This window comes from Panulirus ornatus, chromosome 19 (genome assembly GCF_036320965.1).
Source record: "Panulirus ornatus isolate Po-2019 chromosome 19, ASM3632096v1, whole genome shotgun sequence".
NCBI classification, from domain to species: domain Eukaryota; kingdom Metazoa; phylum Arthropoda; class Malacostraca; order Decapoda; family Palinuridae; genus Panulirus; species Panulirus ornatus.
The window spans coordinates 61867210-61885352 of record NC_092242.1 but is presented as its reverse complement, the minus strand read 5'-3'; the positions used below and the strand labels follow the sequence as shown (position 1 = coordinate 61885352).

Genomic DNA, 18143 nt, shown 5'->3' with positions numbered 1-18143 from the left:
TACATCCATGAATTAAGGACTTCATCTCCCATGGCATAGAGTTTCTTTTCTCTCTGGTATTCTAATATCCCATTCTTAATTCCAACACACATTGGAAATATTCACTCAAGTTCTCTGACGAACTCAGCCACACTCCCAGACTCACTCTCCCGCGCCATTATCAGACAGCTGGCAGCCTCCTCCTTCCACCTCGTTCGTGTATAGCCGCCTTCTTTCCTCCATCTTCATTAGAAGCTCCAAGTACTTGGTATTTACGAACCTTTGAAGTCCAAAACAGCGAGTCAAGTCCTACACTCCTGCTCCATAAACTCAAACGCCGCCACCATATCCTTGCCAGACCTTTCTTTTGATTTCCTTTACTGACAAACTCTCGTTCACAACCATTCATACCAATCACAGTGTCCTTAAAACTCGACATTTCTCTCAAACTACCTTTTTTTTTCCCCTCGACTGTTGAGTATATTCAGCTCTCTTTACAATCCTCTGAAACAAGACTTTATTTATGTAAGGGATAAAGTTGCTAAGTGTATCCTGTTCTCTGGTGTCTTACCTTTATTTCAGGACTTTAACATCTCTGTCGCTAACCAATCAACCCCTGAAGCCTTCTGCCTCACCATCCTGCCTCCGTCAATGCAGGTTAGCAAACCCCAGGTACCTCTTCTGCTTTACCAGCTGATAACCACTTAGACGATGACTTCTATTCTTAGCTGCCACTTCCAAGTATCTTACTAATTCCACTTTCAGTTGTTGTTGCCTTTTTTTCTTTTTTTAACCTTCGTATTCACTCTATCTTTGACAGTCGCTATCATCATTACCCACTCCCGCTCCGTAAACCTGGCATAGACATCATAACTTTCTCTGTTTTCTCTAATAGATCATCGCCTCTCTCCTTCTACAAACATCCTCTGGCTTCAATAACAGTCTCTCTCTCTCTCTCTCTCCCCGACACCACTTTTAGCTTCTCTCTCTCTCTCTCTCTCTCTCTCTCTCTCTCTCTCTCTCTCTCTCTCTCTCTCTCTCTCTCTCTCTCTCTCTCTCTCTCTCTCTCTCTCTCTCTCTCTCTCTCTCTCTCTCTCTTCTCTCATTCCCTCGCTGCATTTCTCGTCCACAGATCCTTTAATGCATTCCTCTCGACTGTGTTGCATCATGTATTCGTCATACACTATGGCTTTGTGAGAGCAAAGGAGAAGGCACAGTAGACTGACCTGATTCCCCCGACGTTAAGGATGATTCTGTTTTCACCGTCCATGGCGTTGGGTGTGGGCTTACCCAGTGGGCTCACCCAGGGGCTCACCCAGGGGGACGTCACACGGGCTCACCGGGGCTCTTGGGGGAGTTGTGGCTCACCATCATGACGCCACACCGGCTTTTTGACCCTCTGGTTCACCATGCTTGTTCTCTCCTCCTCATCACCTCAGGCACCAGCACCACCAAGAACTAAGGCTCTCCAACACCATCCTGGAACAACGAGAGACTGGATAGAGAGACCATACTGGAAGAACAAGTTCCTAGCTCCAGCCTGGAATAACAAAGCATTGGCTTTTGGGTCTGTCCTGGAAAACAATATTACTGGCTTTAGAGTCGTCCTCCTGGAATGATAGATTACTGACTTTAAGTCCATTCTGGAATGAAGAGTTTTTGGCCCTTAGGTCATTCCTGGAATAACAAACTACTGGCTTTAAGTCTGTCCTCGAATAGTAAATAATTGGCTTCAGGTTCGTCCTGCAATGACAGAATCATTGAATAGAAAGCAATGTGTCTGAAGTCGGTCGAGTTTAGAAGACCAAGAGTGACAGAGAATGGAAGCGTCCTGGAAGATCAAAATGCGGTCTTAGGGACTCGACGCATCCTGGAAAACCAAAAGGTGAAAGGGGCTCGAGGGGGTCCTGGAAGACCAAGTGTAACAAGGACAGAAGACCAAGAATGACATCCTGAGAACTTCAAAGAAACCAGAGAGCAAGAAACTACAAACGTCCATCGCTTCCAGCACGGACCCATCCATAAGATTCTCAGCACTGAAGACCCTATGTTTAGCGATCACTCCACCAGACGCCAGGTCATGTTCCTCCAGAGAAATTCAACAGTAAGAATTGGATTCAACACCATCCCAACGTTCCATAATGAAACATAGTTGAGAATGACAAGATAAGATATTCCGGTTAGTGCTACGCCCTCTAACCACAACCCTATGGTTAGGATTACCTAGTACTACCTCATGGAAGGATAACCCTAAAGTTTGGATTACCTAGGACTACCCTCTGAAGGAGGACCCTGAGGTTAGGATATCCTCGTACTCCCCTATCCAAGGGCTCATGTCACAAATGCATGACATGTATAGCTACGGAATTATAGCAACATAGATCAATACAGTAATCATACAGAAGCTTAGAAAGGTGTATGATTAATACACATAATGCTCAAGAGGTGGGGTCCTACTAGTGTAAACCTCCCTCACCGTGAGCTATGAACGGGGAGTTACACAGACGCAAACAACCACAGTCAGTAATTGTACTTATGGAGTCGTGAAGGTAATGACGGCCGTTCTGGGCATTTAGAGAGGGCAAGAGTCTGGTATAAGTGTTGTCAGTGATTACCCTCATTTACCTGTACCCATAAACGCACTCTGTGCTCCCCACACACTCACTCACTCTCTCGCTCGTTCATTACCGCACTCTTCACTCAGCTCAGTCGTAGTGAAGTTTCATGGCTATGCGTCCCATTCTTGATGTTCCCTTCCTCCTCCTCACCACACCACCACATCACGACTTGGTTATCCATGACTGTTAAAAACCCAATGGAAGTTTGAGGATGGGACGATGGCTTGTGCTCCTAAGACGACACAGACAGACAGACAAGACAGACAGGTAGACACACACACACACACACACACACACACACACACACACACACACACACACACACGGGCACGCACGCACATAGACACACAAGGAAGTTATAAAACACGCTGCTCCGGTTGGCTGAGTTAAAAATAGGGAGATGTTGCGTGGTATATATATGTGTGTGGCTAGCTTCACCAGCGCCGCATCCACACTTTACGAGACCTTCCAGAATTCTTGGAAGCAACAAGTGTGGGAGCGAGGAAGAAGGAGGGCTCGAGGCAAGATGGAACTGCAGGAGAAGACGAGAACAAGAACGAGAGAAAGACCAAACAAGGACGAGACAAAGACCAAACAAGGACGAGACAAAGAACAAACAAGGACGAGACAAAGAACCAACAAGAACGAGACAAAGACCAAACAAGAACGAGACAAAGACCAAACAAGGACGAGACAAAGACCAAACAAGGACGAGACAAAGACCAAACAAGAACGAGACAAAGACCAAACAAGGACGAGACAAAGACCAAACAAGGACGAGACAAAGACCAAACAAGGACGAGACATAGACCCAACAATGACGAGACAAAGTCCAAACAAGGACCACGAGGCAAAGACCAAACAAAGACGAGACAGTGACAAAGAAATACAAGAGAAATAAGATTAAACTATCAACATACTATCTGTGTTGGCGAAGAGGATGATATTCTAGTCCCGTTCTGTTCCACATTTAGTAAACACTAGGGATGATGAGTGTGTCCTGGTGGGTGGGGTGGGTGACAGAGCCCTTGGTGTCATCTTGAGACACTGGCTGATATCACCAGGGAGTGTCATTTCATGCCAAAGGTCCCTACAACCATCATATATATCAGGGCCATATACTTATATGGCCACATACTTCAGTTCCTGCCCATCTTATGTATGTATGTATGTATGTATGTATGTATGTATGTATGTATGTATAACTGTCTGTCTGTACTCATTAACTATCTTCCCATTTGCCGCTGGGTTGTATCGAGTAAACACAGTCGAATAATTAGGTGACAATCAGTTGTATTGAACCAGGTCATCAAAATTAGTTCCTTTAATATCAATACCCTTTTTAAGCCCATTATTTCTCCATCATATTATTCTCTATTGTTCTTGTTCTTCAAGTCATATGATAAAAAGCAGTAGTGAATATCTATGAATGATTATATCAGCGTTTTTCTTCTGATAATTAAGTATTAATCTAGTGCTAAAATTATTCTTTCGTCGCTGCATTTACGTAAAGTACATTATTTGAATGGCTTCCTCCCCACCCCAGTCATGAAGCACCCAAAAATCCTGACCATTTTCCTCTGCGCTTCTACGAAGTTCTATCTATTTATTCCATAAATTTCAAACTCAAACTCATTTGTATTCTCAACTTTCAGTGAGTTCCAAATTTGTTCAGATTATTTGCAATGGCACATCGACCTCCAGTTCATCAGCAGGCGCCTCTACAACGACAGATGCCATAGACTTTTCACTCGTATATACTTTGGATAAAATTCTAAATATACTTTTTACATCCGCTTCGACCCTGTGTAATGGCTGTAGTAAAAGAGAATGTTGCGCCATTTTTTTTTTCTTCTTTTAATTAGCATATTTAGGGCCCCTCTAGTCTCTCATTATAGAGAGGAACTCATTAGGTATGCCAAGGAAAAAAAGAGAAGTTCTCTTCATCTACTGTTCTTAGATGACTTGAATAAGGAAAATCTACTTAAACTATTTCTTATCTACATTTGGCGACGTTGCGCGTCTTCAACCTCCTCTGTCTTACAGATATACTTACAAATATACTTACAGATAAACTTACTGATATACTTACAGATAAACTTACAGACATACTTACAGATATACTTACAGATATACTTACAGATATACTTACAGATATACTTACAGATAAACTTACAGATATACTAACAGATATACTTACAGATATACTTACGGATATACTTACAGATAAACTTACAGACATACTTACAGATATACTTACAGATATACTTACAGATATACTTACAGATATACTTACAGATATACTTACAGATAAACTTTCAGATATACTTACTGATATACTTACTGATATACTTACTGAAATACTTACTGATATACTTACTGATATACTTACGGATATACTGCTGCTGCTGCTACTCCTGCTTCTGCTGGCTGGCAGGCAGACTGTGGCAGTGAATTGTGAAACTCGTGTTTTCCGAAGGGAAGCTGATGATGATGATGATAATAATAATGTTGTGTCGTCACCCGGGCACTCACGTAATGCCATCTGCTGGGGCAGTCCAACAAGTCCGACCATGCACAATGTAGCGACCCACCGGGGCCCAACGACCACCTGACGCAACGACCAAGTGACACAACGACCATCCTCCAGCAAATAACGACCTCCTCACGCAACGACCCTCCCAGCACGTAACGACCACCTCCCTCAGTTCTGGACTCTGATTATTCATCTGTCTATGTAATAGTATATGTACGTATGTATATATGTATGTATGTATGTATCTATCTATCCATCGTTAACTCCAATCCCAATAATCATGTAGATCAGACACCTACACATCATATCTACTGGTAATCTCTTCTCCTCTTGGGTGGCTTTCATTAAGCGTCTCTCGTGAGTGTGTCGTGATGTAGCCCAGATGCAAATGTCCTGCCACCACCTTCCAAAGGCTGTGTCGCTCCAGCCAACAAGACACGTCACCTCATTAACTCGCATCTCTCGGGAGTACATCTCACTCCCTTTACAGCACAAGGGAATCTATTCCTTATCCCCAGGCGCAGGAAGATCTCATCTGTGCCCCTGTCCACACGACGCATCGCCCATCACCCGAGTGGACTTCTGCGTTCAACCCGTGGGTGAATTTTATCCCCTCTCTAATCTCCTCCTGTCAAACCTCCACTATGGGTGATTGGGGAGAAAACCAGGATCCCATTTACGAGGGAGACTCCCACTGTCGAGTCCTGTATGATTCTGTGGCGCGTTGGGGGGGTAGACCAGTGTGTGTGTGTGTGTGTGTGTGTGTTTTAGGGTCACCCGTTCCCTGCCAGACAGCTGCACATGGAGAGGGTCGTCCCTCCCTCTTACTGCCAGATGGCTGGACAGGTTGCAGTCTTCCCCACACTATCTGGAGGGTAAGGTGGGTTTTCCAAAGCCTCTTGGCTCCCCCCTCGCTCAAATACCAAGGCAGTATTGCCACTCGGATGTTTTATTTCCTTTTTATAGTGACCGATAAAGTACAGGGCCAAACATGCTCCAATCAAGGCCATCTCGGGTGGAAAGAAAAATAGGAGAGGGGGGAAAAAAAAGAGAGAGAAAAAGAATGAAGAAATTAATTAGAACCCTTCAGGTGTTTGTAGACCTGACTCTTAAAGTTGGAGAGGTTATAGGAAGTGGGAAAGATGGAAGGAGGAAGAGGGTTCCATAGCCTCACTGTGTCACTAAAGAAGGTTACGATACCATAACGGATCATCCTCGTGTGGTTGGTCTCAGTAGTGAAACATATACACACACGAATGAGAAATATGTTCGTCGATAGATATTGAATCTCTCTTTCTAGGAAGGAGGAATTCCTCGTCTCTCTCTCTCTCTCTCTCTCTCTCTCTCTCTCTCTCTCTCTCTCTCTCTCTCTCTCTCTCTCTCTCTCTCTCTCTAGGAAGGAGGGACTCCTCGTCTCTTACAACAAAGCACAAGAGATTAAGTTCTTTACTGGCAACGTATGCTTGTATGTGTCTCTGTTTTGAGTCTGATGTCTTCATCATCGGAACAAATAGAAGGAGGTCGGATGCGTTGCATCTTATGCAATAGAATCTATCATTCTTTATACTTGAGAGAAATAATAGACTCTTCACTTGAGCTAACTCGATATCACTTCGTTTTAGCTTATGTCAGCTAACTGGTGTACTTGCACATGCATTCACCAGAAACACTTAGCTTACTTAGCTTTATTCTCTAACCAACTCTTTAGAAGGGACAAAGCTATACTTAATCTCATTTGCCAAAAACATTGTCTGATTTTCAATGAACTTCCAAATCAACCAAACCTCAACCAGAAGAGAATAGAATTCACCCAATTAGGAAATCTATAAGAGGATGTTCCTGTATTGTTCAGCGTCTAAATGTAAAATGAGGAATACGAATGGTCAAGGGAGAGGCTTGGTGGACACACCCATTAGCGAGAGAGGATTTAACGTCTGGTCGATGCTCCTCTGTCTTTCACTACAATGGCTTCAGAACATTAATAACCTGTTTATCCCAAGATGTCCGGGAGTTCTTAAGGATATGGCTCAGTGAAGGGACGGTGGTGTTAAGGAGAGATGGTGCTGAGGTAAGACGGTGTTAAGAAGACGTTCTGTTATGGAAAGACGGTGCTAAGGAGAGACGGTGCTAAGGAGAGACAGTGCTAAGGAGAGACGGTGCTAAGGAGAGACAGTGCTAAGGAGAGACGGTGCTATGGACAGACGTTGCTAAAGAGAGACGGTGTTAAGGAGAGACAGTGCTAAGGAAAGACGGTGCTAAAGAGAGCCGGTGTTAAGGAGAGACAGTGCTAAGGAAAGACGGTGCTAAAGAGAGACGGTGTTAAGGAGAGACAGTGCTAAGGAAAGACGGTGCTAAAGAGAGACGGTGTTAAGGAGAGACAGTGTTAAGGAGAGACAGTGCTGAGGAGAGACAGTGCTAAGGACAGACAGTGCTAAAGAGAGACGGTGTTAAGGAGACACAGTGCTAAGGAGAGACAGTGTGGTGGGCAGACAGGCACTCAGGCAAATTAACATGACCAAAGATGGAGTTTCAGACTGATAGCTACAAGGGATGGCGAGGCATGGCCGAGATAGCCCCTTGAGTCAGGGCATCACACAGGAGAAAACCCCCTCACGTATCTAGCCCCTCAGGGGGCTACGGTAGCCCCTAGGCTCCCCCTGCCGCAGCTGATGCTCTGTATTTGTCAGGCTCGGGAGACTGTATCTACGACCGCTGGCCAGGCTGGACTGGGAATGTCCCTGATATCGTGGTGGTGGGAGACGAGGCCTGATTCTTGATACCGTCTGTCGAAGGAGTGTATGTGTATGTGTATGTGTGTGTGTGTGTGTGTGTGTGTGTGTGTGTGTGTGGTAGTGGGATCTGGTCGTGGTATGGTTCTAAGATATGATTTGGGTCTGGATGTAGTCTGGATGGGGGTCTGTTCTGGATGTGGGTCTGGTCTGGATGTGCGTCTGTTCTGGGTCTGGGTATAGTGTAGACGTGCGTCTGGTCTGGGTGGGGCGGGTCTGGTCTCGGTCTAGGCGGGCATGAGGTTCTGATGTAACGCTAGGCAAGGAAGGGTTGCCAAGAACTTCATTAAGATGTTGTTTACACTGGCAACTATTTCTGTCTACGACGGCGGGAGGTGCAACGCCCCCTCGCCTGGCGCGTCATCGCCAGCAGGAGGGAGCTGCCGTAAGAATCATCTCAAAGTAATTACTGGAGGTGACGGGTGTGGAAAGCTGACTTAGATCACCGTCTCTCAAGACAGTCATTTTTGTCTCTCGCCACCACAGATGATCGAACATTAGAAGGTGAAGCGGGTTGGTGAGGGACATGTGTTAGTAACCCCCTTAAAACACGACGGTGCGACCCCTGAGTACGGCGGTGGTGGTACGACCCTTGAGCACGACGGTACTACCCTTGAATACGACGGTAGTGCACAACCTTTGCTTATGATGATCTGGCCTTTAATCTTGACCCTTAAGCACGACGGTAGTACGACCCTTGAGCACGACGGTAGTACAACCCTTGGTTATGATGTTCTGACCTATAATCTTGACCCTTAAGGGTTATTATAGGTCAAAGACCAGACCATCAACCAACACCTTCGAGTTGTAACGATAGGTTCAAAGGTCATACCTTCTGGCTCACGGGTTATCCCTTCGCCCTCAGGTGTCACACTGTTTTGCTCAAGGATCGCTCAGTCTTGCTCATGTGAGGTGATATTGTTGATCTCAAACGACGAAGAAAGGAACCTGTGTGTGTTTTAAATACACAAACAAAATAAAGAATTTCCTTTTGAATTCAGTCAGCCATTCGGGCTGAATGTATATAGTTAAGAAATTACATAACTCTAGTCATAAAGCTCTTTAGATCGAGGTGGGGTTGGATATTTCTTCTACGCTTTCGATAAGCACATGACTGAAGTTTATCTACATAGTAAAGGAAGTTCTGCAGAGTAAATTATGTGGTTTATTCATTATACATTCAGTAGTGATTCGTTGGACATTACATGATGCAAAGTTACATATGGGTTGAATTGCAGTGGTATTGTGTTAATATGCATCATGTATTTAATGGTGATTACCATGTGATATAAAGTTACATGCTTGTTGAGCTGCGGTAATACTGTGTTGACATATATAAATTTATTTAGTGGTTAGTCTATTTAATGATGAACATTGACTGATGAATATGTTCATGTTGATGGCGTTACACTTACACTGTAGTTGACATACACATGAATCATCAAGTCTGCAACAAATGATAAGAGACTCCGACACATTAATGTTGACAAACGCGTCTGGTGAGGGGAGCAGGTGAAGTGGAGGAAATGTTTAAGTGGTATTAAACACAGGAGAGGAAATAGATGGCATCTCTTGAGCTTAGGAAAAGCAGGAAGAGCAAAAGCACTTAGAAAAACAAATGAGAGAATTTTGAAATAGTTTTAAGGTAATCTTAAAGGAAATCCTAAGGTATTCCTAATACAATATCAAAGTAATTCTAAAGTAATCCTAAAATAATCGTAATCCTAAAGGTAACCCTGAAGTAATTCGACAGTAATCCTACACCTAGTGCATTAAATGGTATCGCAGGATTCACAAGTGAAGATGGAAATCAGAGTTACATGAAAGGGCGACAGAGGAGAAGAGACGGATGCCCAAATGAGAGAGAGAGAGAGAGAGAAGAAGAAAGATTGACCGGTGTAGAGGGAAAAGGAATAGAGTAGGGTAATAAAGGAGTGAACAGGAAGGAGGGGAAACACATTGGAACATATGTGTGTGGAAATGACGTAGGGGAATGACAGGGGAGAGAGAGACACATACACACAAACACACACATGAAAGAGGGGGAAAGTGAAACAGAGAAACCAGAGTAAAGAATAAATGGAAAAAGGAAAAAAAAAAAAGAAAAAAGATATAACTTTCTAAGTTTATTTTTAACTCTGGTGTTAATTAGTAAATTCAAAAAGATAAAGACTAGTTTAATGAGACTGATTATGCCTCTTCATGCTGAGTCTGTTGAGGACTGACTTACTAATGAATGACTGAGGTACTTATCTTCAGGTCCTCAAGTGGGTAATGACTTGGCCAAGTGTGTGAGAGGCGGATGGATGGCCACCGTTCTCTCTCTCTCTCTCTCTCTCTCTCTCTCTCTCTCTCTCTCTCTCTCTCTCTCTCTCTCTCTCTCTGGATACATCAACTTCACACGCTCTCTCTACATGCATCAAACCCCTACACTCTCTCTCTACATACGTAAATCCTGCACTCTTTCTAGGTACATCAACCACACACTCTACATACATCAACACACACACTCTCTGGATACATCAACCACACACTCCCTCTAGACACACGAACCACACACTCCCTCTAGATGCACCCAACCACACATTACCTATATATGCATCAACCACACACTCCCTCTACACACACGAACCACACACTCCCTCTAGATACACCCAACCACACATTACCTATTTATGCATCAACCACACACTCTACATACATACATCAATCACACGGTCCTCGCGACTCATCAATCCCACTTTTCTCCCAGATACATCAATCATGTTGGGATTATTCACTTGTATAATCACGGTTTCAATCAGCAAGTCCCTCACTTTTTTTTTTTTGGCTTTCATGAATGAATGATAATGAATGATCATGTTTGTTTTATAAATATTTATTATCAATTCGAGTTCATTAATACTTTTGAAGGCCACTTGAGCCCAAAGTCTTTCATACGATGGTAGTTTCGAGGAAGACATATTATTCTCCAAATCCCTATTGCATTTTGATACTTTGCGAGTTGCACACAGAACATGTGAAATGTTGGATAGAATACTTTTATATGTATATTTTTTTCACTGTTGTGTTACAAGGCAATAACTAAAGACTGATTCTGAGTCAGGTCAGATGTGGGTAAGGATATGTGGCGAACCACCTGCTACGTGCAAGAGAGAGAGAGAGAGAGAGAGAGAGAGAGAGAGAGAGAGAGAGAGAGAGAGAGAGAGAGAGAGAGAGAGAGAGAGAGAGAGAGAGAGGAAAGGAACCTTTTGAAAAAAATATGCCGAAAAATAACTAAGAATTTATTTTGGATTGTCATTGTTAATGGGTAAAGTAGACAGTTCTGTCTTGTTCTCTATAGGACGCTAGGAAGATAAGCTAGAGGTCTGTGAATTCTCAATGTTAAATGGGTATCGAGACGGAAGGAGGAGGGTTATAGACACGCTCTTGCCTCCTCTCCCCTACATCTCCCCTCCAAAAAAAAAAAGAACGACGCAAGAGACGAGAATCATCAAGAACTCGAGTGGGAAATCAACACTACTGCTGCCTTACATATCACAGCATGGAAGACCGGGCCTATCCACCACTGGTATCTCTACTATATGACATGAGAATATTCATGAGCACAACGCGTTCATGTACGTGTAATGTATTCATGAGCACAACGTGTTCATGTAAGTGTAATGTATTCATGAGCACAACGCGTTCATGTACGTGTAACGTATTCATGAGCACAGCGCGTTCATGTACGTGTAATGTATTCATGAGCACAGCGCGTTCATGTACGTGTAATGTATTCATGAGCACAGCGCGTTCATGTACGTGTAATGTATTCATGAGCACAACGCGTTCATGTACGTGTAATGTATTCATGAGCACAACGCGTTCATGTACGTGTAATGTATTCATGAGCACAACGCGTTCATGTACGTGTAATGTATTCATGAGCACAACGCGTTCATGTACGTGTAATGTATTCATGAGCACAGCGCGTTCATGTACGTGTAATGTATTCATGAGCACAGCGCGTTCATGTACGTGTAATGTATTCATGAGCACAACGCGTTCATGTACGTGTAATGTATTCATGAGCACAACGCGTTCATGTACGTGTAATGTATTCATGAGCACAACGCGTTCATGTACGTGTAATGTATTCATGAGCACAACGCGTTCATGTACGTGTAATGTATTCATGAGCACAACGCGTTCATGTACGTGTAATGTATTCATGAGCACAACGCGTTCATGTACGTGTAATGTATTCATGAGCACAACGCGTTCATGTACGTGTAATGTATTCATGAGCACAACGCGTTCATGTACGTGTAATGTATTCATGAGCACAACGCGTTCATGTACGTGTAATGTATTCATGAGCACAACGCGTTCATGTACGTGTAATGTATTCATGAGCACAACGCGTTCATGTACGTGTAATGTATTCATGAGCACAACGCGTTCATGTACGTGTAATGTATTCATGAGCACAACGCGTTCATGTACGTGTAATGTATTCATGAGCACAACGCGTTCATGTACGTGTAATGTATTCATGAGCACAACGCGTTCATGTACGTGTAATGTATTCATGAGCACAACGCGTTCATGTACGTGTAATGTATTCATGAGCACAACGCGTTCATGTACGTGTAATGTATTCATGAGCACAACGCGTTCATGTACGTGTAATGTATTCATGAGCACAACGCGTTCATGTACGTGTAATGTATTCATGAGCACAACGCGTTCATGTACGTGTAATGTATTCATGAGCACAACGCGTTCATGTACGTGTAATGTATTCATGAGCACAACGCGTTCATGTACGTGTAATGTATTCATGAGCACAACGCGTTCATGTACGTGTAATGTATTCATGAGCACAGCGCGTTCATGTACGTGTAATGTATTCATGAGCACAACGCGTTCATGTACGTGTAATGTATTCATGAGCACAACGCGTTCATGTACGTGTAATGTATTCATGAGCACAACGCGTTCATGTACGTGTAATGTATTCATGAGCACAACGCGTTCATGTACGTGTAATGTATTCATGAGCACAACGCGTTCATGTACGTGTAATGTATTCATGAGCACAACGCGTTCATGTACGTGTAATGTATTCATGAGCACAACGCGTTCATGTACGTGTAATGTATTCATGAGCACAGCGCGTTCATGTACGTGTAATGTATTCATGAGCACAACGCGTTCATGTACGTGTAATGTATTCATGAGCACAACGCGTTCATGTACGTGTAATGTATTCATGAGCACAACGCGTTCATGTACGTGTAATGTATTCATGAGCACAACGCGTTCATGTACGTGTAATGTATTCATGAGCACAACGCGTTCATGTACGTGTAATGTATTCATGAGCACAACGCGTTCATGTACGTGTAATGTATTCATGAGCACAACGCGTTCATGTACGTGTAATGTATTCATGAGCACAACGCGTTCATGTACGTGTAATGTATTCATGAGCACAACGCGTTCATGTACGTGTAATGTATTCATGAGCACAACGCGTTCATGTACGTGTAATGTATTCATGAGCACAACGCGTTCATGTACGTGTAATGTATTCATGAGCACAACGCGTTCATGTACGTGTAATGTATTCATGAGCACAACGCGTTCATGTACGTGTAATGTATTCATGAGCACAACGCGTTCATGTACGTGTAATGTATTCATGAGCACAACGCGTTCATGTACGTGTAATGTATTCATGAGCACAACGCGTTCATGTACGTGTAATGTATTCATGAGCACAACGCGTTCATGTACGTGTAATGTATTCATGAGCACAACGCGTTCATGTACGTGTAATGTATTCATGAGCACAACGCGTTCATGTACGTGTAATGTATTCATGAGCACAACGCGTTCATGTACGTGTAATGTATTCATGAGCACAACGCGTTCATGTACGTGTAATGTATTCATGAGCACAACGCGTTCATGTACGTGTAATGTATTCATGAGCACAACGCGTTCATGTACGTGTAATGTATTCATGAGCACAACGCGTTCATGTACGTGTAATGTATTCATGAGCACAACGCGTTCATGTACGTGTAATGTATTCATGAGCACAACGCGTTCATGTACGTGTAATGTATTCATGAGCACAACGCGTTCATGTACGTGTAATGTATTCATGAGCACAACGCGTTCATGTACGTGTAATGTATTCATGAGCACAGCGCGTTCATGTACGTGTAATGTATTCATGAGCACAGCGCGTTCATGTACGTGTAATGTATTCATCACACAGAGAGCCCCTTGGTGTGGGCGAGGTTGTACAGAAGATGGGACAGAGAGAGAAATCTTTCATCAAAGGAAAACGAGACGTCTGGATATGTCATCAGCATGATAAGAACAAAAACAACAACAACAACACCCAACAAAAAAAACAATGTGTTTGTCGTTGCGTGAACTATGCCATGCCTCAGGGGTGTGCGAGGAGAAAGGCGGTGTTCCAAAGGCTTAACAGGTGGGAATGAGTCTTGGCTATCTACGTTCTAGTTGTTCAAAATGTTCACCTTGCAGGAGGCGCTGGCCACCAAAGACCCAGGGGGGGGCGTTCCCAGCTAAAAGTTTCCGTACCGGTGCTCTTGAGAGAGAGAGACTTTTTTCTTTTATATGATGTCATATATATATATATATATATATATATATATATATATATATATAGAACATACAAAGCTCCAACAGCCAGGATCGAACCTGGGACCCCTTGTGCAAGAGGCAGGCATGCTAACCGCTAGGCTAAGGGACTGTATAATAGGAAACAACTATTCGAAATACTAAGTACTCGAATACCCTTCGTCTCACTATGGTGAGCAACGGGGTCTACCGGTTGTTTCCGAACAGAACACATAGCCAGCTGATAGCGTTTTACCGAACCTGACTGTACAACGCGGAGTTATATGAATACGATCCTGGCTGTTGGAGCTTTGTATGTTCTATGAAGGTGCGCGTTCATATACACTTTATTCGTATTCATATAACTCCGCGTTGTACAGTCAGGTTCGGTAAAACGCTATCAGCTGGCTATGTGTTCTGTTCGGAAACAACCGATAGACCCCGTTGCTCACCATTGTGAGACGAATGGTATTCGAGTACTTAGTATTTCGAATAGTTGTTTCCTATTATACAGTCCCTTAGCCTAGCGGTTAGCATGCCTGCCTCTTGCACAAGGGGTCCCAGGTTCGATCCTGGCTGTTGGAGCTTTGTATGTTCTATGAAGGTGCGCGTTCATATGCACTTTATTCGTATATATATATATATATATATATATATATATATATATATATATATATATATATATACCCTCAAATTTGGTAATGACATTTCATGCATAGTTTTCTTACTTTGATGTCTTATTATGAGGTAATTATTTATTCATAATGTGTCTAGAGAAAAAATAAAAACTTATATACATTATGTGAAGGTATATATTGTGAACTGTTATCATAATCATTATCATCATTCCTACTATTACATTTACTATTAACCAGGACTAGTTCTACTAGCAGTATAAACTAGCACTGAACTAGCCTTTCCTAGCAAGCCACAACCCACAGTTGCAGGAGTCGTATCTGGAGCAGACAACCAGTAAAAAGGAAGAAAGTGTCAAACTTTCCGACTCGAACAGCCGAGTCGACCATTGCAATTCCCCTCTAGGTGTCCCAACACGACCCATATCGTGTGCCTCCCATGAAAACCTGAGGGATTTTATTACGACAGGGACTCTGTGGGATTTTCCCCCCCAGACCCCCTTCTCTCTCTCTCTCTCTCTCTCTCTCTCTCTCTCTCTCTCTCTCTCTCTCTCTCTCTCTCTCTCTCTCTCTCTCTCTCTCTCTCTCTCATTATTAATTAGGTTCTGGTGACCTGGGAAAATTAATTGTTGGCTCATCCCTGGCTGTTATTTGATCCCTTGACCTCAGGGCGACATGGTCAACGTTTAGCACACAGGGATCTCTCTCTCTCTCTCTCTCTCTCTCTCTCTCTCTCTCTCTCTCTCTCTCTCTCTCTATCTATCTATATATATATATATATATATATATATATATATATATATATATATATATATATTTTTTTTTTTTTTTTTTTTTTTTTTTTCATACTATTCGCTATTTCCCGCGATAGCGAGGTAGCGTTAAGAACAGAGGACTGGGCCTTTGAGGGAATATCCTCACCTGGACCTCTTCTCTGTTCCTTCTTTTGGAAAAAAAAAAAAAAAAAAAAAAATGAGAGTGCACCAATCAACACCTATTAAATTTCAAAACGCATAACGACACACCAAATATATTACACTCCATTACCGTCGTAACTTTCATTAACTCATAATTGGTCTCATTAATCACACTATGTTCGTCATACTCTGAGCTCGTTTGGCAAATGTATTTAATCGCTCTCGTGTTGTGTACATCTAAGGCATTGTTACATGGATATGTAATCACTTAAGATTGACTTGACAACACTGTACCGGATATGTAATTACTTAGATTGACTTGACAACACTGTACCGGATATGTAATCACTTTGGTTTACTTGACAACACTGTACCGGATATGTAATCACTAAGATTTACTTGACAACACTGTACCGGATATGTAATCACTTGAGATTTTCTTGACAACACTGTACCGGATATGTAATCACTTAGATTTACTTGACAACACTGTACCGGATATGTATGTACGTATGTGTGACAACTGTAATCACATGAATCTTGCTCTTATTGACGATGAAGTTCATGAAATACTACAGCGTTAGGTCTAGATGATCCGTGAAGTGCTTAGTAATACACCACCAAACTTCCAGCTACTACAACTGTATCATAAAGATACAACTGTATCATAAGGATACAACTGTATCATAAAGATACAACTGTATTATAAAGATACAACTGTATTATAAGGATACAATAACAGTGACGTAGTGACCACAATAGTGCAGCTCTTAAGGGAACGACCCAAGATTGTCGACGGCTCCAGCTCTATGCTCAGTGCTCTATGTTAAATCCTCTATGCTTAATGCTCTATGTTAAATCCTCTATGCTTAATGCTCTATGCTCAGTGCTCTATGCTCAGTACTCTATGCTCAGTACTCTATGCTCAGTGCTCTATGCTCAGTGCTCTATGCTTAATGCTCTATGATCAGTGCTCTATGCTCAGTACTCTATGCTCAGTGCTCTATGCTCAGTGCTCTATGCTTAATGCTCTATGATCAGTGCTCTATGCTAAATGCTCTGTGCTCAGTGCTCTGTGTTCAGTGCTCTATGTTCAGTGCTCTATACTCAGTGCTCTATGGACATCATGGAGGTCAAGAGAGGAGTAGAGGGGTCGAGATACACCCGAGGTGAAAGGTCATTGACCTTATAACATGTCCAGGAAACTGACCTTACTACCTGACCAGGGAAATGACCTTATGACCTGACTCCGAGGATGACCTTATGACCTGACTCCGGAAATCACATAAATGATTCACCAATGAAACGGACACTCTGACCTGGATGGGAAATGACGTCATGACCTCTCCAGGAAACTGACCTTAATTACCTGACTTGGGAAAAGTCTTCATGACCTTATTTGAGGAAATGACCTTATAACATGTCCAGGGAAATGACCTTTGTGATTCACTCACGAGGAATAGAACCAGCGTCCATCATAACAGAATATTATCATCATCTCTTCCTTACATTATCTCGAATATCTATACGTCTAATGTAATCCAGGATTTGCATACCTCTAGTTCTGCCTAGTGTGATCTAGAGTGCATATAGCTCTAGTATAATCTAGAGTGTATATAGCTCTAGTGTGATCTAGAGTGTATATAACTCTAGTATGATCTAAAATGTATATAGCTCTAGTATGATCTAGAGTGTATATATTTCTAGTATGATCTAGAATGTATATAGCTCTAGTATGATCTAGAGTGTATATAGCTCTAGTGTGATCTAGAGTGTATATAGCTCTAGTGTGATCTAGAGTGTATATAGCTCTAATATGATCTAGAGTGTATATAGCTCTAGTATGATCTAGAATGTATATAACTCTAACATGGTCTAAAAGACAATTGGTTCAAATGTGATTTCGGATGTTTATGAAGAACCTCTAAGTCATGACAGTGCGCCTGAATCAAAGATAAGCTGGACGGTCTGTTTAATCTAGAATGAGAATGCATGTCCCTCCACACTAGACGAGAGAGCTAAGT

General features: G+C 42.6%; 1 protein-coding gene across 1 annotated transcript in view; it reads right to left on the bottom strand.

Annotated features, from left to right (window-relative positions):
* The window catches only part of LOC139755568 (potassium voltage-gated channel protein Shaw-like), a 63276-nt gene that overhangs the window by 19528 nt on the left and 25605 nt on the right, over positions 1–18143 (bottom strand). Inside the window, 1 exon segment of the mRNA XM_071674044.1 lies at positions 1206–1458. Within this exon segment, the coding sequence (XP_071530145.1) occupies positions 1206–1249 (44 nt within the window). The 5' untranslated portion in view covers positions 1250–1458.